The following is a 27,775-nucleotide window of genomic DNA, read 5'->3' as shown; positions in this document are numbered from 1 at the left end:
GGGAAATCCCGCAAATTTCTTAAAAATTCATTTTTTTTTTCTTATTTTGTGTTAAGGTTGAGGAATTTTGCAAATAGAAAGCATAATTAACTCATTCACTGTCAGAATACATTTGTATTTATTAATTTTAAACCTACCTATTATTTTTTTTAAATTTTTGCTCGTTATAGCATGTCACAAATGGTCAATAATCAATATATAGCTTATTTGTGGCAGGACTATAAAAATTCTTTACTTGTCGGAACCTGTAAATATCTGGAATAATTGTGCTTACGCTGTCTTGAGTTTTAACCATGCCCAGTAGCTTCAATAAATGCCTGACGCCAGATTGTGCAAATTGGGCAAGGATACAAACGAGTACAAAGTCTGCAAGTATGAAGTTTTTCTTCATAAACCTGATTATTAAAGCCAAATGAATTGCCGAATTATCGAGCTCTAAGCTTGATGCCGCTATTAAAGCAGCCAAGGTAGACAAATTAAGAATACTAGAGAGCGAAAGAAGTACTACCAATAAAAATATGAAGAAAATTTGTGTGCTGAATGCAAGTGGAATTAAAAAATATAAAATAAAATAAATTAGGCAGAATAAAGCGGAAAATTTCTGTCATAAAGCATAATATAGCAGAATTTTTATTTTTTAAAGCAGATTGTGGATTGCCTTAATAATAATACACTGACAGCAGGAATTTAATCATATAATATTGCTTGCCTTTTTTTTACCTTACCTTTTTAATACAAAATAACTGACTAAATGGTTGTAGAATAAAGCATAAGCCTATTTATATTGAAGATCCAGACTTGAGTTGGATCCAAATTGACAGTCATGATAACAGATTACATCAATCTGGATCCCATTCTGGATGATGGATTGGCTTAACATCAAGAGTTAAATAATCAAATATATAACCTTAATGAGACAATGCCTTACATACTGATAAAATCAACAATCTAATACTAAATAATTATACATTTCATACACAAAAAGTCAATAATTTAAATTATTAAATGCTAAATATTTAATTTAAACTCATTACTTCTTTTCCTATTAATAAATTTTACCATTAACAATTACTATATACTATAACATTAATCTATACATTACTCACTTAAGATTGGACTTCTTATCTTCGTGGAACCTCGAGACAAATTTATTAGCCTAATTAAAAAATGAATTTCAGTAAAGGTATGAACACACACAAATAAATTACAAATACTTTTTTATATAACTCTATATAATATCCATGAATATTTTAAAATAACTTTCTCTATTTTCAAACCTACATTTAAATTAATAAATAATATTAAAACAATTGAGTTTATAGCTGGCTAAATGTTTATTTCTTCTAAATTGGAATTCCTAACTGTTATATTTAAAGTGTTTGAACTTTTCAGGTTCAGAAGAAAGTGTTTCAATTTGATATGACTAAACTACACTTGTGAAAATATTTCAATGAAATAAAAATTGTTTTTTTCTTTTTTATATTGTCTATTAATTTTGATAAGTGTAATAAAAGTGGAAGTGGATCATTCAAATCTGACTGAAAAATTTTTTGATCCACAAAGATATGAAGGAACACCCCTAAACAGTTTAAAATTTATTTTTGTTTGTTTAAATCTTTGTTTTTAAACAAAGTACTAGCTCATTCCAATAGACTTAAATAACAATTAGTTTACCTACCATCTAACTACATCATTATTATTACAGCTAATGGATCAAGGTGTTATTGTAATATTTAAGCCTTACTATCTGCAATAAACATTCATTTATTCAGATCACTTAAATAACAATAGAAGATATTTCATCTTTGCTAGAAGTTTCCAATAGAAATATGAGAACCATTTGGAAATTTATTTTGCCTCACTATAAAATGCCTTCACAACTTTTGGATCTGAAATTTAGGAATTTGAGAAGTATTATAAACTAACATAGGCACAAGCACAATGGCAGAAGGAATGTATTCAATTGGAGTTCCTCCTACAGTGTCGCAGGAATTGTTATTTCATATTGTAAACTTCAAACAAAATCTCAAATTTGAAATTATGAATTCTAACAAGATTCTAGAGTGTGCTATATTGTATTCAAAAAAATTTCAAGATCTTGGTTGCATGAATTTAGAAAAATTAAATATTGAATATATATATGAAGAAGAAAATAGAAATGATCCAAGTAAAACTCAAATGCTTTCAAAGGATTTCTCAGTATGTCAACTTTAAAAATTATTTTATTTTATTAAAAATGTTCAGATATCATTATAGATGAGGATTTTTATATAAACCATAGCATTAGGGTAGGTGAAATCAAGAATATGCAATTTACTGTTATAGGAATATTTATGCAGAAGAAATGAAGAAAAGTGTCAAATTCATTCAAAATCACTTTTTTAATTTTACAAAATAATATTCTCAAAATATCTGCATTTTGTATTATTACTTATTATAAATTTTGTGCTCAAATCAAACATAATTAATTTTGGAATAATTTGAAGCATATTATTATCCCTTAAGTACATTTCCCCACTCAGTAAGGATTAAATTGGTATAGTAATTTTTATTCATGCATTAACCACACTAGATAAGGTTGTAACTGTATACTCTTTAGTAAGAATTTATTATAAATTAAAATTATCTTTTAATGGATAACCCATCTTATGCATTGAATCATTCAGTCAAAATACAAATGATTAAATAATGTATATGTTACTGTGAATGATTGATATCTGGCAAATGTCAGCATTCACACAGTCGTTTCATGCATATACAAAATATTTGCTAAATATCATTATTTCTCACTTACACCGGCAAATGTTGATATTCAGCATGCACTGATGGTGAATATTGAATAAAAATATTTTTATTAGGTTAAGACAAAAATGCAACTTTTTAATATGTCAAAATAGGAGAAAGCTTAAGTAACAGCACATGTAAATAAACTGTTGAACCTAATATGAACAGTACATTCTAAATCATTAAAGAAAATAATACAATAATAAACTTACACATAAATTATGTGATTAACGTTATACAATCTTATTTATTGCAACAACTTAAACTGTTATGGCACTTTGAATTGCACAAGAGTCCCTTGTTTTACAACAGCATTTATTCATGGAACACATCCTTTTGCAATGACGTGTATAGCCTTGCCCTCCACTTTTCGAATTAGCTGCAGCTGCTTCTCTCAAAGATATTTCTTGAGAAGAAATCTCATCTATGGAAAGTAACTTTTCTTTACAAATTACAAACTGATTACAGGTATAAAGCTGCTTAAGGATATCATTTTTGTTTGCTAATTTATAAAAGTCAGAGTCTTCTATTCTAACAACAACCACCAACACATTTTGGGCATGTGTACGACCATGGTTGACATCAGGGACTTGTATTCGTATGGTATCACCAATTTGAGCAGAAGGAAACAGTGAAGAATTTGGCAACAGACTGTCGCCTCTCTGTCGACATCGGCTTCTCAGGTGTCATTTCAACCTCCACCAAAGCTTATCTGTACTTGTTGACATACACCGGCAATTGTTCGAACATGTAATAATATAACCAAATATTCGGTCTTTCACCAACGTATTTTGTATGTGTCAACATTCACCAGAGAATATTAACATTCTCTAATTTCGGTCTTTCACAGTAACATATATAAAATATCATTCCAAGTATAATGTGATTTATTTATTCTTTAATTATACAATTTAATATGCTGATCCATTATCACTTGTATTAAAAAACTTAGCCTTAAAATGAAGCAAGATTGACAACACTCACTTAGTCACAAATATAAATGGTTTTTGTGGTTTTCCTATATTTCTATGTGAGTTCACTTTTATTTTTTGAATTAGATTGGTGGAATAAGACAATGCAACATCTAGGCAACTTTCCAAGAGTATTTTCTAAGGAAACTTGCCTTAGATGTTAGACACATGAATAAAATCTGAAAAAGTTAATGTAGTCTGCAGATTGGTCAGGCACAAACCCACAAACATAGTGTTCTGTTTATGTCCACTCTATTTTATTTTTTCATTGAGATTCAATAGCTTTCCAGGCATTGCTGTTGTAACAAAATTAATATTTAATTTTAAAATACTGACTAATTTTTATTGTTTGTTTAAAAAACAAGAAAAAGAGAATTATTTTATGTTAAAGAACATACAAGTGCTTCCAAAACAAACCATTCAATACAAAAAGTGATGTCCTGCAAAACCATTTTAAAAACTTTATGAAATTTTTATATTTAACTTTAGCACATTAAATTATTTCATTATGGCTATGAATTAAAAAAAATACCATCCACATTAGCATTAAAGTAAATCGTAAAGCTTGTAAAATATATTATTGTAAAAAGACACATAATAATAAAAGTTGATGGTGCTGTCTCTAGCAGAGAGCAAGAGAAGTGAATTTTATTACTTTTTGCAAAAAAAAAAAAAAAACAATTATTTTTTAATAATTAATTAATAAAAAGTAAGGATTAAGATCAGAACCCTTAATCATACTTAATCATATACTTTGTAAAAATATATAAATTGTAAAAATCTGTATAGTAGTTTATTAGATCCAAGAAGAATTACAGACTTTACTGTATTTATATATATAATATGAAATTTTAACTAACTAATTTCCTTGGTATAACATATATATATAGAAAACTAAGCCTGGATTTGGATTATACTAATAATCAAATGATAGAACCAGTTTAACTACTGGACTAGAATTTTGGTCCTTTGCAGGATTGAGTCCCATTTTGGATCAATCTTTTCTTTCAGAATAGTTCTAAATTAATTTATTTCTGATATTAATTATTATTTAGTTTAATACAAGATGGCAATGTAACCATCTAACTTGGTCCAAATTACAAAATATCTTTATAATTAATTAGCCAAGTCTGGCTGGTTAACCTCTTGATCATTTGATAACTAATTTCATTTCTTTCTGGATTTTTGATTCAAAAGAAAAGAAAAACTTATAAATTTTTCAATATTCTAATATTAAAATATATAATTCTTGTAAATGAAAAAATTTGTGCTTCATAATAATAATTATTACAAGAAAAATAATGAATCAAATTTATTTACAAGAATTATGTAATATAGTAACAATTTATGTTACACATAATATTTATGAAAATTATCTATAAAAATATTTAAAATTAAAACAAGGAATTAAAGATAAATTTCAGATTTATTATTTATTAGACAAATTACTAATTAAATTATTATAAAAATTGTATTTTTATTTATTNATTCAATTTTTTTTTTATCATTTTATAATAGTTAAAAATATAAAATTTTAAAAAATAAAATATCATAACAGATGGCGCCACCAAATGTTGCCGAGAAAGTTAAACAACTTGTTGCTAGATTTTACAATATTGCTGTAAATTTAAATTATATTTCGAGCTTTAAATGTGTAGGATTACATTTAAAGCTCGAAAGATTCTCTATTTAAGCATTAAATTACAAAATGATGTAACTGTGAGAGAGGAAGAAAAAAGAAGAAAAACAAAAAGATTGTCGACTATTTACATTCTTGAAATTGGTTTGTTTCCTTGGAGATAAAATATCCTCTTACATTTTTATAGAAGAAAAATGATTGTTATAAATTTATTAAAAAAAAAAATACTACTTTAAATACTTTTGCTTTGGCAGAAAGAAGCTTGGCACAACGTTCATGAGCATGATCACATACAGCAAAAAGAAGATCTTTAAGATTAACGATGATTTTAATGTATTCACTTTCTGTTATCATTACTTCTATATCATTACCTCTAAAAATCAATTTCATCATCAATATTTTATCTAGTAAATTATTTATAATATTTCATTATATATTTTTATAAAATATATTACATACATATTTTATTTATCTTAACACAGACAAGCATCCCTTGCTTAACATCAATAATCTGTTCCTCAATACCAGACATTCTGAAACAAAACATTATTTGGGAGTCTATTTCCATTACTCTAAACAGGAAAAATTATAATGAATTGTTAATTCAATCTCAATGTTAAACCGAAGCTTCTAAATATAGTCTTTCCCTGAATAAGAATGGGTCTGACACTCATTAATGTACATAAGCAAAGGAAATAGTTCTATCACTATAATACTTGGCTGGTTATTGCATTACCCTGGCATGGTAAAATAGTTCTGTGTTCATTACAAAGCAGAATACATACATGGTGTTTATAAATAAATGGTGAGGTTTTAAAAATTAATAATAAATCTATTTATTACCTTATATGGGCAAACCTTACAGCATAAGCAGTGGCAACTGTCCAAGTTTTTTATGCTTTAATCACAATCCTTCAATATGTGCACCCGTGGTCACATGACACACATCTACATGGTAATCAAATTCTTCCCATATGCGGTGTAGCATGTCCTCTGTGATGGTCTGCAGTGCATGCTTTATCCGATCACACAGTTCCTCAAGGGACACGGGCATTGACAGTATGTAAACTCGGTCTTTAACAAACCCCCACAAAAATAAATCGCAGGGTGTTAAATCTGGCAAACGAGGTGGCCAGGGGAGCAGATTGTTGTCTGCTGTTGCACCACGTCCAATCCAGCATTGGTGAAGAACATGATTAAGAAGCTCACGTACATTCCTGTGAACTTGGACAATTGTCACTGCTTATGCTGTAAGGTTTGCCCATATAAGGTAATAAACAGATTTATTATTAATTTTTAAAACAGCACCATTCATTTATAAACACCCTGTATTAAATTTGAAACTTTTCAAAATAGATACATATGATTGTAACTAATTACATTTGAAATGCTGTAATTTTCTCACATTGTTTTGGTAAAGATGTATTGAATTTTTGCAACAAATATAAAGTTTTCTTATATAAACATTGTCTAAAAGACATCATATTGAGAAATACATATGATATCTAAAGTTTGGATATTTTAAAAACCAAAAAATGTTTTACCAGAAATCGTTAAGCAGGATGATATTAAGCAATGAGGAATGCCTGTATTTTATAAGTAACTCATTATACATATATATGTATTATAAAAATAAATTTTTCATATATTATGAAAATATTTATAAAATACAAATAATGAACAATTACAAGTTTTTATATAAAATTAGGATTGGCAATGAATAAACTCAAAGAAAATATTTATATTATTGTTAATTTTGTACATATCTTTCTCCAATTTACATTAAGATTTGTCTTTAAATAACATTCTAGAGACATTAAAAAGAGACATAATAGTAATTTATAAATTAAATTAAAATAATATATACTGTACAGATGGATTAAAAATTAAATGCAGTTTATTTTAGAATTATAAATCAGTAATTTTGATAAGTTATTTGTCTAAATTATAACTACAAATTATTTATGTAGATCTTTACAAAAAATATATAACAGACTATTAATTTTGTTCAATTCTCTACATAAATGATTGTCTTCATTAAATTTTGAAAAGTTAACAAAATGTTTCACTAAAAAAGTTAGCAACATTTCACAATGATTAAAAATGATGAATTTATGTCGAAATTTAAATCTTTAAAAAACATATTTGAGAATGTGAAGGATAATTTAATTAAAATTTAGTGATACAAAACAAATTTTATTTAAAGTATTCAATTTCCTTCATGAGATCAAACTAACTGAGATCATTATACATAATAAGCCACAGTAACTTTTTCAACTAAATGCATAGGTAATATAATTCTAAATTATAATTACAGTGATAAAGATACATCTGTCTGAAATTCTGTAGATCCTTCCTGAGGAGATAAGTGATTATTTCCTGTTGAAATTTTAACCACATCATTTATCACTTCATATATAAGCTAAAAAATATAAAAAAATAAATTTGATTTTATGAATTTTTTTGAAATAAAATCAAATGTCAATTTTTTATAAGAATGAAATACCTTTATTCGATGTAAAAGTATTATTAGATTTGAAAATACTTGTTGTAAAAGTTCTAACCATTTTTGAAATTCCAAGAAAGTTGTCTGTTCACCTAAGCTACTAAAAATAAAAATTTTTAATTTTTATTGACTATTTGGTTACAAATAAGATCGATTAATATACTTAATCTACAGTTTAAATACTTTACTTCAATACAGTTAATGAAAAAATTTAATATATATTAATATTTATTCATTCATGTTTTTTACATTTTAATTTCAACAAAAAAAAATTACATCAAAATTTAAAAAGTTTAATTGTTATTACATTAAACAAATTAATAATAAATACCTTCCTGTACTTTCTTCGGAATCAAGCTCATCAAGTTTAGATATTACTTCTATAACAGTCTGCAAAAAATTGCATATTATTATTAAAATGTATTTTGAATAATTTAAAATTAAAAAATTGATTTTAAGAAAATCAATCATGTTTATTTATCTAATTATTTTTCACTTAAAGTCTGTATTCTACTATAAATTATAAATACCAATCAGGACCTGTTTAAGAATTGTTTTAACTGCTGTACATGCTTCATCTCTAAATATCTGTATAAAACTTTGACGATGAAGTCGTAACATCCCAAAAACAATTGCAATTAGCTGTTCCTATAAAAATAAAACACATCATTTACAAAATCTTAAAGAAATCTGATATAAAATTACTCAAATAATTGCCGTTTGTAATACATATAAAATCAATTGTTATTAATTTATTGTATGCATTTACACTTATCTTATTGTATCAAAACCAGTGTCTTATAATCCCATCATAAATTCTAATCATATTACAGTAATACAGAGACCAAGATATTCTGTAAACTGACTTTAAGAACTTTTAATATTCCAATTAATAATTCACTTCAATCAATATTTTAATCAACTTGTTTTTGAATAATTCTGAACTAGTTAGTTTGAATACTAATTACAAGGGCTGTGGAGTCGTGTAAAAATCTACCGACTCCAACTCCGACTTTTCCTTACCATCCAACTCCGACTAGGGGCAGACTTGTTACCAAAAGAGACCCAGAAATTCTGATGTCATCATGTGACCTCAGAATAAAAGATTCAATAAATAGAGTTCTAATAAAGATAGAGCGTAGAAACTTTTTTATTCCAAAGCTAAAAGACTTCTCTAAGTAATATATAAATATGTATTCGATAATTTTTACTTTTCCGGCTGTTATATATAACAGAGGAAAAGCGTAGCGCTCGGTCAAAAAATGACCCCTCCCAAATTTTTACATTTTTGGACTCAGGACACCTTGAAATTTTGAGATATGCAAAAGATTTGAGGTGTTTTCTATATGTGTGGATGTTAGACTGTGTGTGGGGGGAGGGCATGATTTCGTTCAACCTGTTTGAAGCCTAATAATTTCTGTGGTCAGAGTGGTCAGAATTGGAGTCAGATAGTTTAACACAGGCGTTAGTTATTTAAGTCAAAGTGGTTGAACTAAATCATATCCCCATATACATTCTAACATCTTAAGCGAGAACATCTTAACGGGTTTTACTGAACTATTATAAAATGGCAAAAAAGCTTACTTTGAGGGTAAAGATGAGTTTTATTTTATTTTTTTAAATTTTGAAGACTAATAACAAGTAAAATATTCATTAAGAGATATGACACTTTTATGTCTTCACCCTGTCAACCTTTAATTAAGAACCAAAATTTAATAGTATTAATGCCCCTTTATACGCAAGCTATAGTGCCACATTTCGTTCCTTAAACTTTACCCGTTCTGAGATATATTTAATACCTCAGATCAGAAAATAAACAAATTAAACAAATTAGACGCCAACACACACGTGCGCGCGAATTTTTCCCCTTTACTGACTTTTCTGAGGGGTTCGGGAGGTCTCCAAATGTGTAGATTTGCAAAAAAAAAAAAACTTGGAGGGTCAAATTTGACACAATTCCAATATTTTTCCGTTTTATATATATAATAAGTTGGTAAGTAAAAAGGAGTCGGAGGATTTTTTGACGACTCCGACTCCGGCTAAAACATCAAAACTCCACGACTCCGACTCCACAGCCCTGCTAATTACTCCATGTAAGGAAAACTGACAGCGCTGCATTTTCCTCATTCTCACTGTTTTCATTACTTGATTATCCTGTCATCCAGAACTCCATTCTTGAAAATATCTCATTCTATCCCTGGTTAATTCCAACAAAGACTAATATTAAAGAAAGACCTTATGTCTGTATCTCCCCTTATCATAAAACCTTTTTTCTCTGACACTGTTCAAAATTGTTCTTGGAATATAGTTTATATTCTGTTATGAATGCTTTACTTGAGGGTGATTTTACTTATTTGTCTACAAGTGAAATCTGAATTTTCCACTTTATCCAGGTTATGTTCTTCATACCTAAAAACCTCTTATATTTCTGTTTAGCATGTTTCTGATTTATAATAAGATTTAACATAGAAAAGCATTCCATTCCAAAGAATTTTTTCCATTTAGGCAGATTTTACTTTACACAGTTTGTCCTGATAGTAATGAGATGATGGTCGGACAGCTGAGATAGTTAAAAATAAGCACATACTAGGGAAGAGAAAACAGGTGGAGTGAATGGAGAGAAAAAAAAACCCACCTGCATTATAAGTTATGGATGTGTGCACACTAGGAGAGTTGGTAGATGTAGAGAATGAGAGAAAATCTGTCTTGTATAAGGTAACATTTCTACCTGTCCACCTCAAACTAATGAGGTCACTAATCCAGATGCCCAACTGTCTAAACCTCCTGACACTTCACTCATTAAAAGAAATTAATTTTTTAAATAACACCAACACCTTCAAAAATATACCAGCAAATATATTTTAATATAAATATGCTATGACAAATGCTTTCGATCCTAGTAGGATCTACTTCAGATCAAAATGTTTGCTAGAATTAGAATGCTAAAAAAGTAAATTTAAATTTTTAAAATTGCTGGAATGATAAAATATTAGAACAAGTATAAAAATCACATCTATGTGTTAACAATTAACATTAAAAAGCTAAACTACAGCAGGCCAGTCTAATTAGACACACCTTTCACACCGATCAGATCAAAATTTTGAAAACTCTTAAAATTTGTAAAGTCAAACTAAAGGGGGAATGTATTAATTTTACAGAGTCAAACATCTCACATGCTTGGTGGTCCTTTTTTGACTATCCCGACAACATTAATAAGAAATAAAAATCAATTCTGTCAAGATTTATAATAAATATATTCGTAAAATTTTTATGTTAATTTTATTGTTAATTTTTATTTTTATTTTTAGTGTTAATGTTAACACATAGATGTGATTTTTATACCTGTTCTAGTATTTTATTGTTCCAGCAATTTTAAAAATTTAAATTTGCTCTTTTAGCATTCTAATTCTATCAAACATTTTAACCTGAAGCAGATCCTATTAGGATTGAAAGTGTTTGTCATAGCATATTTATATTAAAGTATATTTGCTGGTACATTTTTGAAGGTTTTGTTGGTGTTATTTACTAATATATAACCAGCTGTGAGAAGATTTAGAATTAGTCTTTTTAGGAGCACTGTCATTTTCACTCATTTCTCTTACCATAACAGATTTGAATGTAATTTCTCTAAACTACAAAGAATTATATAATTTACAGTATCCTCTTTTACTACCACTCATTCTTCATTGACATTACATATAGCAAAAAGAAAAAAATCTGAATACTTTCACTCTTTTGTGCTAAATTCCACTCAATCTGCCACAAAATGCAACCGAATGCATGTTTACTGATGCAATTCTGTACACCCTATCCACTCCACTCATCACATACAATCACCAAAGGTAAACTTATCTTAAGATGTCAGCTTAGGTAAGCACCCAGGATCAAATCCAGAAAATCAACCTCAGGAATTTTTTGTGGGTTTGTATATGTCAGGCCTCCTTTCATTATAGGTATGGTCAAACCCATGATGGGTATGATTAAAAGTGTTTTAGTGTCCACATAGTCTTGGAAAGAGTGAAAAAAAAAGTAATGTGATTAAATTTGTATAAAAATCTGCAATAAAATTTTATATAGATTTAAACTCATTACTTTCAGAAAAATTGCATCTTCACTTTTGACTTACTCATTCTCTCTTTTTTTTTTAATATTTTTTTGACAAGTACTTCTTTTTAATTTTGGCATATAGATCAGGCACACTTTCTTCTCCCTTAAAACTTTCAGTCACAAAACTTGATGGAATAACATTGCTCAATACTTCTTTTCTTCATATCATAACACACTCGCAATTACTTAATTAAATAAAAATTGACACCACGTGGAACATTTTTAAATTTGAATTAAAGTTAAAAGAAAGTGTGTTGTATGTCAGTACATTTTGATTTGTCCAAATATTTCCATTTCTCAAGCTATAAAATTGATCTCTACTTTTAGGACAAACAAGCCAGTTATCTATGAGTGACAGCATGTTTTTCATTTAATGGTAAACAATAAATTTAATTTATTATTATTTCAATTTAGAATACTGTTGTAAAATATATACTGATCAATATGTATGTATATATATATATAAATTTCTACCAAAAAAAAAAAAATTAGAAAATTCAAAGAAAATTACACATATTTTGATTTAAAAAATATTAATCTATTATAAATATTATTGAATCGTTGAATACATAAAAACAATTTTTCACAAATGACCTAATAGTTTTGTTATTATTTTTTACATTACTCTCAATTCCTGCAGAGTACTATTCTATAAATAGAATGTTATGTATGACTGACAATAGAAAATATTAATTTTTATAAATATATGTTTTTTAAAAAATGTATTATTTAATATGTACTATATAAATAAGCAATTTATGTAACAAATCAGATTAGGCAAAACTTTAAATATATTTCTGTTAATAAATTTTAGGAAAAAAAAGTATCACGAGAATGTACTTTTAAGACTATAGTTCAGGAAAGCTTATTCCAAATTAAGGTTAAAGAAATGTCAGAGATAATGTGACTACTTTTACGAAGAATTTCTTTCTTGTTTTACTGTTTACTATGTCTTCAATTCTATCAATAACACAGCATAAAGATATATTAAGTTCATTACAAAACAACAAAATCTTGATTAAATCAAAATAAAAATTTATGACACACATAATTTAATAATTACTAATATAAATTCTTATATGATAAATTAATAATAAAAAGTTTAATGTAAAAATAGAAAATTATTTTATTTTGCTTAATCTAAACTATTGTCAATAAATGCATTAGGAGTCCATAGCTTTTCTCACTATACCGACTTTGCCAGCTTTCTTAAAAGTCATGAAAGGATCATTTTTCTGATTTTGTTTCCATTAGCACAATTTCTCTGGCAAAAGCCATACAACCTGCTAATGGCTCAATGGAAGACTTCCTCAGAATAACATAAAAGAGTATTGAAATTTGCTGACAGAGGGCCAGTTGTTTACAATTTAAAAAACAGTAGAAAGAATTCCTAAAAAAAAAAAACAATTTTTTTATATAAAGTGTTCCAACAGAAATGAAATAAGGATTGTAAATCATTCTGTCAGAATGCATATTAACCATTCATGGCATTTGTAGAGCTCTTATAACAGTGAGAAAAGCTTTCCATTGAGAATACCTCTATTATTTAGAATGATAAAGTTTCAACACCAAAAAATTTTTTCATAAGTAAAAATGTTTCCTTTTAATCTTTTAATAAGTAATGTTTACTTGTAATCTCTAAAATTAAAATGTAGATCTATAGAAATGCTACTTCATTATTACTTATTTTAATCTAAATAAGTAATATATTTATCAATAAATTTTACCTTTTCTATCAATTCACATGATGAATTAATGAGAGGCCTGTTTAGTTCTGATGAAATGTATCGTATAAAATCATTTTGCAACATTTTATCAATAACTTTTTCAATTTCAGCTAATTGAGAACCTAAATGTCTAAATACAAAATACAATAATAATAAATAAATGAAAGCACTAAGGTGATAAAAAATAATAATAATCTTATGATGATAGAATGTTAGTAAACTATCAGATTAAACTGAAACAAATAAATATAATCTTAATTTCTTTGTTATATTCATACAAGTTTTAAAATATGCCTCAGATATCAATAATATAACTAATATAATAATTTATTTTCAGATTTAATAATCTGACTCTGTTCATAGTCCATTTCAATTACCTAAAATAGAGAAGCAATCTTACCTACATTTAATGTAAAATTTTTATCCAAGTTATTAACTGAATTTCAAATAATTTAAACTATTGTAATTTTATCAATTTGATATTCTTTCTATCATTACTAAATTACTTTTTATCTAGGTATAAAATTTACATAGTCTATCATAACAGACTCAAGTTAAAGCACAACTTCTAAAAAGCTTTTATTATATTTGTGTGCCTTTAATCTACATAATTTAGATTTAAAAAGCTCAACTATGTGGCAGGTATTTAATTTTGCTGCTTTCTGTATTGTAATGTAATATCATTATTAAGGTCTAGTGTTTCTAGAGGCTTGTGTAATTAAGTCATATGAATTTGTGAATGAGTGCAGGAATAACAAATACCTTATGTATATATGAGCAGGTTCTGTATACTTATTAATTTTTTGATGTAGAACTAAATAGGATTAGAGTCTTCTTGAAAAATAATAATATAATAATATCAGAGACAAATTTCTCCATCAAATATTAATTTGTAAATAAAATTAATAATTAATATAAAATGATTTATTAAGAATATTTTTTATTATGTTCTACAGAAACTAGCAAAGATCTATTTAATTCTGAAAAAATATATTATACAGTAGGACCCCATCATAGACTCACCACACACAGTTCAGATTTATGCTATTGTTAAAATCAGGGGGGGAGAAAAATACATAAAATAAAAATTCTTTATTGCATAGTAAATCCACACCATTTTTAAGGTGTGTAAAGTCATGTGGCATTTTGCTCTTGAAAGTGCTACTGTGACTGATTTCTTTGTTTTGTACTAAACACTGGATTCTGTATCAGTGTTTATCTGGCCTGCTGCCAAATGACAGGAAATTTCCTCAATGTAGATAGTTTCCACAGAGAAAAAAATGCAGATATTGAGGAATTGGCAGATATTTCCAGAAATGTTGTAAAAAAAAAGGGAATCTCTGAATCTTTTTAAATTTTTACTAAAAATATGCTATACAGTATATTCATACCCTTGAACAGGGTACTGTAGAGCAACAGTCGGCAACCGATGGTCCATGAGAAAATTTGGGTAGTCTGTGGAGAAATTTGAATATTGATCAACTGAAGGTTACACGAAGTATTACAAAAGAAATGAAAAATGCTTAGTTGCTTTTTTCACTCATTGGGATTTTTTATTCAAATCTAAAACCAAAAATGAAGTGACTGTTATCAATAAATAATGAACAATAAACAATATTGTGAGTGCGATTGTTGTCCTTCATGGAAAAGCATGAAGAATCCATAAACTTGTTTCAAACAAGCAGCAATGAACTTTAGGCTTGCATTAAAATTTGTTATAATTAAACATGTGAGTTTCATATTAATATAGTAAAATTGAACTTTTATGATTATTATTCTACAGATTTTGTATCATTTTAAAAAATTCATGATAATGGTCTGCAGGATTCAAAATTGTGACTTTAGTAGTCCATGATGTGAGAAAGGTTGCCGACTGCTGCTGTAGAGAACATCTATTGGCAGCACTGTTGTCCAGAGTTCTTTCCGTACAAAATTAAAAATATATTAATATATTTAATAATGTTTTAAATTTTATTTTACAATAATAACTGTTATACCCTAGGAGCAATGTTCCCTCTAAGCTGTGTGGCCGCACACAAGAATTTATGTGCCGCGCAGGTGAGCATGCACACCGATTTGAATTGTTGTTTACTTATTTCTCACTCTATCTGCAACATGATTATTGCTGCATATATTTTGATTAAATAATTAAATCACTGACAAAAGATAATATTTTGTATAAAAGTATGTTTTAAAATGAATTTTAATCTCTACTTTATAATTAATTACTTTAATTTTTATAGAGAAAAATAAGATTTTATATATATATGCTCAGAAAAATTTTTTGCTCAGAATCTGCTCAACAAAAATTTTTTTTGCTCAGAGAACTATATGTTCTGCTCATCTACAAAAAAAATTAGAGAGAACATTGCCTAGGAGACCTAGCCTAACTATTAGCTGATCAAAAATGCAATAAATCTTTGTACAAATAGTACTCTGGTTTTTGTAATATTAGTATATTTTCATATTTGTGTATTGTACACTATATCATCTCTTGCAGCACACCATTTGAAAATCATTGGTCTATTCTGTGCATTCAAAGTCTCAGATTATTGCATTACATCACTGTGTAAAACAATCAACTTTAAACATACACTCATACTCCTCATTCCATACAAAACAGTAATCAGTGATTGAATTTTTAACATTAGAAAGTTGCACACCTATCAGATTTCACAGAAATTCATAATTGAAGTATTGTAAAACCTAGCAAGCATTCAAGAAATGTGCTTAGAGAGTAGGGCCAGAAAGAATCATCTTTTTCTTGCCCTATGATAATTCAAGATTGCACTATAGTAAGAAAACAATGAAGATAATTAGTTAAGATATTTGTTTTGAAAACAATGATGGTCTTAGAAATCTGAAATTACAGGTTATTCTGCACCTTTCTTAGAGTCCAAATCTGGCACCATCAAATTTCTAGAAGTTCCAGCAATGCTTTTTAACAATGCCAAAGATCAAGCTGCTGTACAATAGTGGATCATGTAAAAACCAAGAAATTTTACATGCATACTGTATAAAAATAAATTGAGAATTTGGTAAAATCTACCATTCTAAGTAATGATTACATTGAAAAAAGAAAATATGTATGATTAAAATAAGTGATTTTTAATACTTTCTAAAATTGGATCACATTATTCTATCTCTTTTCAAACTAATTTTACAAAAATCAAGACCTTATTTATCAATTTATCTTAATATATTTCAGTATCTAAGTTTAAAAAAGAATATCCTACACACAAAAATTAAATGCTTACTTTCATATAATTAATTTAAACAATTTATTCATACTTGCAAGTTCTACCAAATGAATTATTCCATATTTAATACGTATTTCTATATAACATTTTATATAACATTATTAAAAAACTATCTGAATGAATTTAAGGAAAAAATGATATATAAATACATAATTTAAAAGAATTTTTTTTAATTGAAATTTTTAGTTTTTTAAATTTAAAACTTTACCGAAAACTATGAATTCCTGCAAGTTCTTGTGAAAGTACTTCTTGTGTTGTATAAATAAGGTCTAATGCACCTACAAATTCTGAGGTAGAGAGTAACAGTTGTATAGTTGGTTGAGTCTGATGAACTGTTGCCATTAATTTAATCTATAAAATTTAAAACTTGTAATATATTTTATCAAATGAATAGTAAATATCTAAAAGTCAAATATTCTTACTTTGTTATATACTTGTAAATAGTTTGCATGTCGTCTTTTCAATAGTAAAACTTGTAATGGTGTTTGAACTAAAACTTCATCTATTTTGTGTATCCTGTGCCTGAAATATTTAAATGACGCACATGAATTTTTAATATAAATATTTGTCAATTGCACAATATTCATATTCAACTAACCTTAAATCAGCAACAGCTTTAATTACATTAGATAACTGGTCCATTAAGGCATCATGTGATGTCATTGCATGAAAAAATGCTTCTGATCGCATAGATATCTGTCTGGCTATTTGAACTTCCACAATATCTAAATAGTGACTTAACTGGAATTAATAAATAATTTTCTTCATTATTTATATAATTAATGAAGTTATCAAAATTAAATTAAATATAAATAATTCTTGTAAAATTCCATCATTTGTAATATCTTTAAGAAAAGTATATAACTTTTCATAAAGTTACATACTTTTCAAAAATACTTTATACAGTATGTAATTTTACTTGTATTTGTGATGCTTCAATAATGACAGTGTATATAAATAAATTTTACATAATATTAAATATTTCCTAAAGCCATATAATATCCAATCATCATATAAAATGTAAATATTCTTTTTCTTAATTTTCATTTAAAATTATGACATTTTCAAATTTAAAATCTTCATTTCAATTGATTTATATTAATAAATTACCTTTTCTTGTAATAATTTTGCAGACTGATGTGCAAAAGTATTTTGCTGTGCTGGATATAATTGAGACCAAGGGAGAACAGCTCGAAATGTTTCAGGATTTTCTAAACTAAAGTCTGGTTGCAAAAATATCTGTCAATATTATTGCAGAGGTTAAAAATATATTGAATTTATTCCATTTCAAAGGTATTAATTTTATACAAATTATACATTATTATTGGAATAGTTCTGTTTAAAATTGTAAAAGTTTTTACCTTTGGCACACTTTCTATGCTTGGAAGATTTTTATCTATAAAAGAAGTAATAAATAAAATTATTTTAAATAATTTTGAATAATTTTATTTACATTTACATTGAACAGAAAAACACACCAAACCAACGCGCTGCACTAAGAGAAATAATTGATCCATCTCCAATATGGAATGTAGGAATATTAACTTTTCTTTTAACCAATTTCTTTAATCTCTAAATGAGTAAAAAATAATCTATATTATTACATATATATACACACACAAAATACTGTCCTCTAAAAAATATGTTTAAAAATTAAATATAAATATATAAAGAAATAAATTTATCAGACAAAGTTTTCATAGTAGTTTGTACTATTATATTGATATATAAAGTTTAGACATCATGTGTATAATTCCTCCTATTAATTTTAAATCTACAAGACATTCCTTAAAATAAAAGGCCATGGAAAATAATAAGATAAGCATTTTTAAAATTAAATCTCATTGGGCTGCAATTTAAAAAAATTGTAGATGTATAAATTCCCACTCTCGTTTGTCTGTCTGTCCTTCCTCAATCTCAAGAATGGTGTTAGATAGATAAAAGTTAAGACCCAATATGGAAAGCTTAGGGGCAGGAGGCCCGATTTACTATATACAAACATCCAGTTTGGACTGGAAGTCATATTATTTCAATTCAAAAATTTTTCACAGAATAGAGTGACATAGCTGACCAGCACAATTCTGTTGTTATCGATAAAAGTATGATGTACAGGGTCAAGAAACTACTAATAAAAGATTGAGAGTATTTATTTTAAATTAAATAAATTAAAAATATGATTAAAAATTGCAGCCTGGCATTGTGATGATGTCACAATTATTTTTTCTCATTATCAGATCATTTGTATGAAAAAGTTTTTAAAAATGGAATAACTTTAAAATAAACTTTACTTATCACAATTTTATATAATTTCTAAACCATTTTACTACATATTTAAATCATAATTACAATAATTATAATTCTTTTTACTACAAATCTTTAAATTTCAATTAACATGTAGTAAAAGTAAACATTAATTAATCTTTGAAATCACATTTTGGCTTCAGAAATTCAAGCCAAGCCTTTAAATTTTCTGTAGAATTGTTTTTAAAACTGTTCAATTATATATTTTTAAAAACAAAACTACAATTAATTTTATTACTTACTTTTGATGTATTTTTCAAATAATGTTCAAAATGGGCCCTTGTTATCTCAGGTATATGAGAACAATAAGATATCGTTTGTACGTCAACAAAAGAATCTCCCCAAGTTTTAGTGAAAAAGTCAAATTCTCTTTTGACACGACGAGGATCGTTTAACACGGCCGGTAGATTTTGTGAACTATCAAAAACAGTCCATTTAAATTGATCTGCTATTAAATTAGGCTGATAAACTGGATCCAGTAACTGGCTTCCACTTTTTGATTCCAATAGTCTTTTTTCATTTAAGTTAATTTTATATTCTGTCTTTGAGCTATTTTCTGTCTTTATTTCTAAAAATAGAAAAAAAAATAATACTAATGATAAAATGCATAACTATTTAATTTTTAATAAATATATAATTAAACTAGCCTAAAGATTATTAGAATCAGCTCATTAAATACCAGACTATTTTTCAGCTATATTTTGGCTATCAGCTAATTATCGAAACAGTAATTTAAACTAAAAGTAGATGGTTATGCTGTCATCTCGTAATCATTCTAGTAATTATATTAAATTTATTTCTAAATTTAATCATTTAGAATATTCTAGATGAAAAGATTGATCCAGAGTAGAACTCAGACCTGCATCTTTTTCTTGTTCTCTAGATGAATTACTAGTGATGCTATTGGACTTCTGTCTGATATCTCTAAATTAATAGGTCTGAAAGCAAAAATTGAACAGATTCAGATAGCATAATTGATAATGCATCTGATAGTAAACAAAGACTAGAGTTCAAATCTCATTCTAGATCAATATTTTCTTCCAAAATTCTAAATTATTAAAGATTTATTTCTAAAATTAATATAATTACTAAAATTATAAGATGACAACATAGCCACCTATCTTTAATCCAAATTATTACATTTCCATAATTAATTGATTATTTTTGGATGACAAATCTAAAATTAATCCAGCTTTTAATAACTTAATGTTAATTTTAATTTTTTATTTTGTAAAAAATAAAAAACTAATAATTATCAGTACAGAGTTTAAGTAATAACTAGCAGACCCTGCCACACTTTGCATGTCTCAAAATGTATCTATTATAAATGTATAACACTTTCCCCGCGGGGAAATATCAAAAAATCCCTTCTTAGTGTACATTCTCTTGATGTACCCTGTTAAAACGCAATCAAGAATGCAAAAAACCGCATCTAAAATAGTATAATAGAAGCCTAGTTGTTCATGGTAAGCCTTAATCCTGTCACATTATTAGTTATAAGGTAACTAAAAATTTTCATATGGTTTTTAAGGATAAAATAAACGGTACACTAAAAGTTACAAAGCATTTTTATTCAGGAAAGTACATACCAACACAATCAATGATGTTTTCCCCCCAACAAGATTTAAATTTGTTCCAAAGTAGCTTTATAAGTTTTAATTTTATTCTTAAAAACCACATAAACCTTTTTGGTTACATGATATAATCAGAATAATTAAGAAATTTGTTTTTATAAAATACTTCTCTTAATAGTTGTTTTCTTATGTTATAAATGCAATTTCTGGAAACAACATAATGGGAGACTACTACAAAAATTTATTATTCAGTTATCATACAAGACTTTTCAATGCAGCTATTCTAAATTATATTAATACTCATTCTTATCAAATTTTAATTTAAAATTCTGAAGATTTCTTTTTAAGATATAAAAACTAAAACAAGAAATCATATTTCCATTATGATGGCTTCATGTAACACACAACATTTTACAACAGAGCAATCATTATGGAAAATACAAATTAATTTAAAAATTATTACCATATTTCCTCAAATCTAATAAGACACTTTTTTACCTATTTTTATTTGTCCAAAGTAGAGATGCGTCTTAGTATCAATGGCATTTGCATTTGCACCCAAATCAATAATCATTGCATGCAAATCACATGATGCATTATACTCAACATACATTTTGACTATACTATTCAACAGTTCACATCAGTTAAAATAAGCTTTACTAATGAGCATTTAATTTAAACAATTTTCCAGATGGCATTATGATTCGGCATTAAGACAAAAAGTTATTGTGCAAAAGAGTATAGAAATAGAGCTATCAAACACATGTGTTTCATGACAGTTGTATTGTTTTTCTAAGTTGTTACTTAACAAAACTTCATAATACATTACTTTAAAATTTTCCATGTAAAAAAACATCTTAAAATTGAGGAAATACAACACTACTTGGTTTATAGGAAATTAATTTTTTCTTCTATCAGTTTTATTTTGTCAACTAAAGCAAATTTATTATTAGTTTAGAAAACTAACTTCTGAAAATTTTTTAAATTTAGAAAAACTGTCTTAAAAACCCACTTCTATGTTTATTACAAAAACATATAAATAATCAATCCTTTCACCGTAAATAACATAATTTTATATAAACCAAATTTTCAACAAAAGGCTAGAATTTGTATTGAATATTTGGTTAAACCTTCAATTTAAAGATTTACTAAAAAATTTATTTAGATATAAATAATTTTGAATATATACAATAATTATTGGTTACAAAATAAATGGTCAAAAAATAAATATTTGAATACAATGTTTCAAAAATTGCAAGTTTACAATTGGATTTTAAGATAAATTCTATTTAAATTAGAAATCAATTTATTGAATTAGTTTAGGGAATTTAATAAATCTTTACTAGAATATTTAACTGTATTAGTTTATCATTCTATATTGTATTATATAATAAGGCAGTAGAGTTCCGCTAGTCCAAACACTGCTAATCCAAACGTCCGTCTAATCGAACATGTTTCAGTCGGTGGAGAGAAATTTTTTTAGCTCACAAAATATACATTTTTTTGTATTTTCCAGTTGAATTTAAATGGTATTAATGATACAAAAAGATTTAGAATTCCACAACAAAAAAAAAAAATTGTACATTATTGCAGTACTGTATTAATACTGTACAAAATTAATAAATCAGTGTTTGACATGACCTATTAAAACAGCAGATCTATATTGTACTTACACACAAAAACAGAAACAAAAGTCATTAATAGCGTTGATCTATATAAACCAGACCTGTTTTACTGCTTGCTTCTGCGTCATTTCAATTATTCGGCTAATCCAAAAATCTGCTAATCCGAACAGGGCTCGGTCCCAATTAGTTCAGACTAGCAGGACTCTACTGTAATAACAAATAATAAAATAGAATGATGAAATATTATATATAATAGTTGAAAATTTTCAAAAAGACAATTTTATTGTATTAAAGAATATAATTAAAGAGGAAACAATAACAGCAAAAGTTTAAATTATTTTCAAAATTTATAGTAGTAATAGCATTTGCTTATTAATGACATTGATCTTCATGAACTTCAAGAAGTAAATTTTGTATTAAAAAAATTTATTTCTCATATTCAATGCTGTGCTATAAATATTGGATTATATTTTTAAATGTTTAAACATTTAAAGTGTGATCTGATATTTAATACTTTATTGAAAACTTATCTTTGTCTTATAATTTAAAAAGGCAAATTTATTTATCATTTTGCATAGAGAAGCAAAATAATCTCTGTCAAAATAACAAATCCAAGAAATAAAGAAAAATAAAAATAAATAGCTAAAAGGAATATAAAAAGATTACGAAATGTATTTTTAAATTGTTTAAAATAAATGTATAAAAAAATATTATTAACTGAATAGCTTATAACAGCAATTCCCAACCCGGGATATGCAATAGGTCATTTAGGGGTACAGAAAAAAGTTAGTTATTATGGCAGAAAAAATAATATATTATGTATCACAAATTAATAGTATTAAAAATTATTAGGTAAAAATTGTTCCTTGCAACAATCACAAACTTTATTATACATTTCAAAATGCAAAAATAGAAATAAAAACTTATGCTGCCAATTGTACAATGCAACAGATCAATAAATGTTGCGTAGTCAGTCAATGGTAGTGGGGATACCATTATGCATGATTAGTGATTATGCTACAGACTTATGATGATGGGGTGTGTTACTGTTATTATTATCTCTCAACAATATCCCCACGTGTTTGAAAAAAGTATTTTTTATTGTTAGCAAGGAAAAGGACATAGCTAGTTTCTGCAGATTTTCTGTACAAGTGGTAATTTTTTTCATTATTTATTCAATATTTTTATTAATTTTTTATTGACAAGACTATGTCTTGTTTATAAAATCGTATTGCCTGCTGTGTTATCAGCTTAGAAGTATGAAGGAGTACATGTCAAAAGTTGCAATTTGGGGCAAAGTATTAGGTGCCCAAATCATGCATGCATAAAAAAAACCAGACTTGCAGGTACTCGGGGACCGAGAACTGAGTCAAAATAAAATTCAAAATGGCGACACTCTCTACAAACAGGCAGTGCGACATTTGCGCATGCGTTGCTCGTTGGGAAGTTGGAAATGCCACGGGGGTACACTAATGAAAAAAGGTTGGGAACCGCTGGTCTATAATAAAAGTAACTATTCAATAATAAAGAACAAAGACAAAAAGCTAAGTTTGTTTTGAAAATTAAAGCATTATTTTTCAATCTTATAAACTCAAATTAAAGCAAAACTGAGATAGTCCAAAACTTATATTTTGAAGATAATTAAGAAGACTAAAATGAACAATATTTTGTCTAATGAATTGGGGGGAAAGTAGAGAGATATGCAAAAGATAACAGTTTTTCAAATATAAAAGCAGATTTTCATTCAAATGCTTTTGGATTTGAATTACAGAGCACCATTTTTTGCTGAAAATATAAATATTTAAGTCTTTATTTAATTGACAATAGATTAATTTATTAACATACATTTATAAGAAGGAATGAAGATCATGTATTCATTAAGAAAAAATATTCCAAATATCTTTAGGTAAAAAAATCAAATGTATTCATTTAGGTAAGAAATGGTCTTCCTAACTGTAAAGCAATTCTGAAATAAGTGAAAAAACTGTTACAAAGCTACTCTTTGCTAGATGCAAATCACAGAATGCCTTAATTTTATAGGATATGCCTCCTTCATAGGTTAATCTCTCAAAGTCTTTCTCAAAAAGATATTTATGCACAAGACATATTTAAAATATTTTGTGTCAGTTTAAAAATTAGTGATATTATTCAATTATAAACTTAAAATTACTTCATTATGAAATCTTATAACTTAGATCTTTTAAATAAATTATTTACTACATTATTTAATATAGAGATAAAAATTTATTCAATTCAATTTTATTATTTCTCAAATTTATTTTCATTCAGATTTTCTTTTGGATAATGTTGTCTGACAGAATACACCAGCTCATTCTCAAACATCCTTTAATTCTTATGTGTTATTAAAATTATAAATAATTAAATACATTTTAAATTTAATGTCAGTTATGTTTATCATATGTATTCAATGATAAACAATAAATTGTTAATCAGTATCAAGCAATTAAGACAAATTCATTTAGATTTTTCTTCCTTTAAAACAAAACAGAATAAGTTTAGATTTATTAAATAGGTCAAAAATTACATATAAAAATTTTTAAATTATATAAATTTATGGTAAACTGAATCTGAAAAACAATAAACTCATAAGATTCAGATCTGCTTAATTATTAATAAATTAAATTAAATTAGAAAGTATATAGTATAAACAATAAAAATTATACTGTAACTAATAATAACTTATGATCCAATGTATATATTCATTTTTATTAAACTGAAAATTTAAAAAATTATATTTATGTATTGTTATTCTTTCAATACGTATTAGTTGTATTTTCTGTTTATAACTTTTCAACTTGTAATAATTACAGAATACGATAAATAAAATATATACAAAAAATGATTATAAAAACCAATAAAACAACAAAATAAAAGCTTTTCTTTACTTCATTAAGGCTTCTTCAGTTAAAGCCAATTTAAACAGAACAATTCAAATTAGTTTTAACTAAAGAAGCCCTAAGAAAAATAACAAAAATGTTTCGATTTAACTATGTTTATTAATCTATATAATGCTGTTTTCATAAGTTTCCTTCATTTTATCAAAATACAATATATATGTTACATTATATAAATAATTATGGGCAAGTAAAATGCATTTATATTATTTATAATTAATGAATTGTTTGCTAACTACAATTTGCATCTTATAATTATAATTTGAAAATATTTAATTTTACAGCAAATTAATATAATTTAATATATTATTTTAAATTTATGAACATAATAATAGTTTTTTATTTGATATTTAATAAAATGTTTTGACACTTAAATTTGCTCCATTGACATATAAAATATTTGTTGCTGTTTGCATAATTTACTTTAAGCTAATTGTTCATAATATAAAGATAATGAACTTAGTTCCAGTCTCACATCTTGTTTCCTACAAATAATTTATATTTTTCTCAAAGAGTTCTAAGAACTAATTCACTGATCCACATGTTCATGAATAATTGGGATTGAGTAATCATTCAATGTTAAATTTGTAATTTATTCCAAGACTTTATGTATTACTGCTGTTTGAAAAAAACATTCAGAAAAATGAATGGTTTTATTAAATAAATGTGCTGTGAAATGATTTATAGTGCTGCAAGTCATTTTATTTAAGCCAAAAGAAAAAAAGTAAACAAAACGATAACATAACCTATGATAGACCATAAGAATGAGTGAATGCAGTGATCTTTTAGCATTGCACCTGCTCAAACATATAATTTGAGCAGGCCCAACTTTAATTTACAATTTTGTGAAAGGTCGAACCCTTTCATGAAAGTTGAAATTTTGGTGCATAAATTTCTGATCATGAATGAATGAATTCCTGAACACTGACATCTGCAAACATCAATTGTATAGCGTATTTTCCCAACTATTAGAAACTATGATACTAAAGTTAATTCTAAAGGTAATGTGAATCAAATCAACAAAAATATTTAAAGGAAATTATTTAAATTTATCACAATTTAAACAAATTACTTTATACAATTCACTCTATTAAAATAACTGAATAAATTGATTTTTTTTATTAATTAAATGATTTGAAAGTAAGAATAAACTACAACTAAATATAAATATAACATTCTATAAATATTAAAAAAACTGAAATTCTAACAATTAAATATCTAATTTAATTTTGCATGTATCTTAAATACATTTATAATAACAAATAATCATCATTTTGAAATCCTTTCTAAACATAAGATTGAATGGGATTGGATTGATGGGATAAGACAATATAACACATGGGCAATTTTCCAGGTGTCTCCAAGTTGGACTTTCTATGGGAAACAGGCATAACTCCTAAATCCATATTTAGGTGTTACACTCATGAAGAAAACCAGAAAATTCTGTGTGACCACCTGTTGGTCAGGGACAAACTTGTGACCAGTTTTTAGCGGTTTTATCCATTCAGCCACTGGTAGACCAAACAAGAGATTTCAAAATGTATATCTTGAGAAATCATTTTTAATGATCAATGTATTTTGTTTAAAGAGAAAGAACAAACAAATTCTTAATATTTAAAAAATTAAAGCAACTTTTTCTAGAAGTAGAGTACAGTATTTTTTATTATATTAAGCTTTTTTGGAATAATTTCAGCTTCATTTTCAGTACATTACTTTTAGTAACAATGTTTCATTTATTTTCTACTTTACACTATTACCAGAAAAGTATCTAAAGATGAAATAAAATTACTTTAAACATTAAGTATAATAAAACATTTTTGATTTTGACAAATATTTTTATTTCTGATTTCACTTATGATTTTAAGACGTCTGATTATTATTTCATATACAGTACAGTCGACCCCCTATAACGCGGTAGATACGTTCCGCTTTATAAGAATTTCGTGCTGTAGGAATCCTTAAATACATGAGCCAATCACAGCCCGACTCGTGTGCAGTTTACGGACTACGGCTGTTTGAAAGGTTTTCTTCCATAAAATTAATCTATTCTAGACTAATTTCACTCAACATTTCCAAAACACGTATAATTTTTTGGGAATAATCCGTATAAACTATGCTATAAACAAAAAATTGTAGGATTACTTACCAAGTGTGCACCGTTTGACCATGTCATTGCTTAAGCTTGTTTTCGTCATGGAGCAGCGCACCAAACAGCGGGCACGTTTTCTGATAAGTTATTTTTCTGCGAAAAATTCGTTGAACTTTGGAGACATCATTAATAGAAATAATTTTTATGGCCGTTGAATAAGAAATGTTTTTTTCACAAGAAATGTATAAAATTACAGTACTGTATTAGACTTACAGTA

General features: G+C 26.4%; 1 protein-coding gene across 1 annotated transcript in view; it reads right to left on the bottom strand.

Annotated features, from left to right (window-relative positions):
• The window catches only part of LOC111635829 (vacuolar protein sorting-associated protein 54-like), a 45,462-nt gene that overhangs the window by 13,064 nt on the left and 4,623 nt on the right, over positions 1–27,775 (bottom strand). The window contains exons 2-15 of the mRNA XM_023380932.1: positions 19,538–19,863; positions 18,473–18,566; positions 18,356–18,390; positions 18,105–18,233; positions 17,593–17,735; positions 17,417–17,516; positions 17,203–17,345; positions 13,735–13,864; positions 8,441–8,548; positions 8,232–8,290; positions 7,901–8,000; positions 7,710–7,816; positions 5,635–5,767; positions 1,107–1,156 (exon numbers count right to left, since the gene is read on the bottom strand). Of these exons, the coding sequence (XP_023236700.1) occupies positions 1,107–1,156; positions 5,635–5,767; positions 7,710–7,816; positions 7,901–8,000; positions 8,232–8,290; positions 8,441–8,548; positions 13,735–13,864; positions 17,203–17,345; positions 17,417–17,516; positions 17,593–17,735; positions 18,105–18,233; positions 18,356–18,390; positions 18,473–18,566; positions 19,538–19,863 (1,657 nt within the window). The remainder of the gene's footprint in view (positions 1–1,106; positions 1,157–5,634; positions 5,768–7,709; positions 7,817–7,900; positions 8,001–8,231; positions 8,291–8,440; positions 8,549–13,734; positions 13,865–17,202; positions 17,346–17,416; positions 17,517–17,592; positions 17,736–18,104; positions 18,234–18,355; positions 18,391–18,472; positions 18,567–19,537; positions 19,864–27,775) is intronic.

Source organism: Centruroides sculpturatus, unplaced genomic scaffold (genome assembly GCF_000671375.1).
Source record: "Centruroides sculpturatus isolate CEXI.00-Female unplaced genomic scaffold, Cexi_2.0 scaffold983, whole genome shotgun sequence".
Lineage (NCBI taxonomy): Eukaryota > Metazoa > Arthropoda > Arachnida > Scorpiones > Buthidae > Centruroides > Centruroides sculpturatus.
The sequence above is the reverse complement of the archived record's forward strand: the minus strand, read 5'-3'. Positions and strand labels throughout refer to the sequence as shown.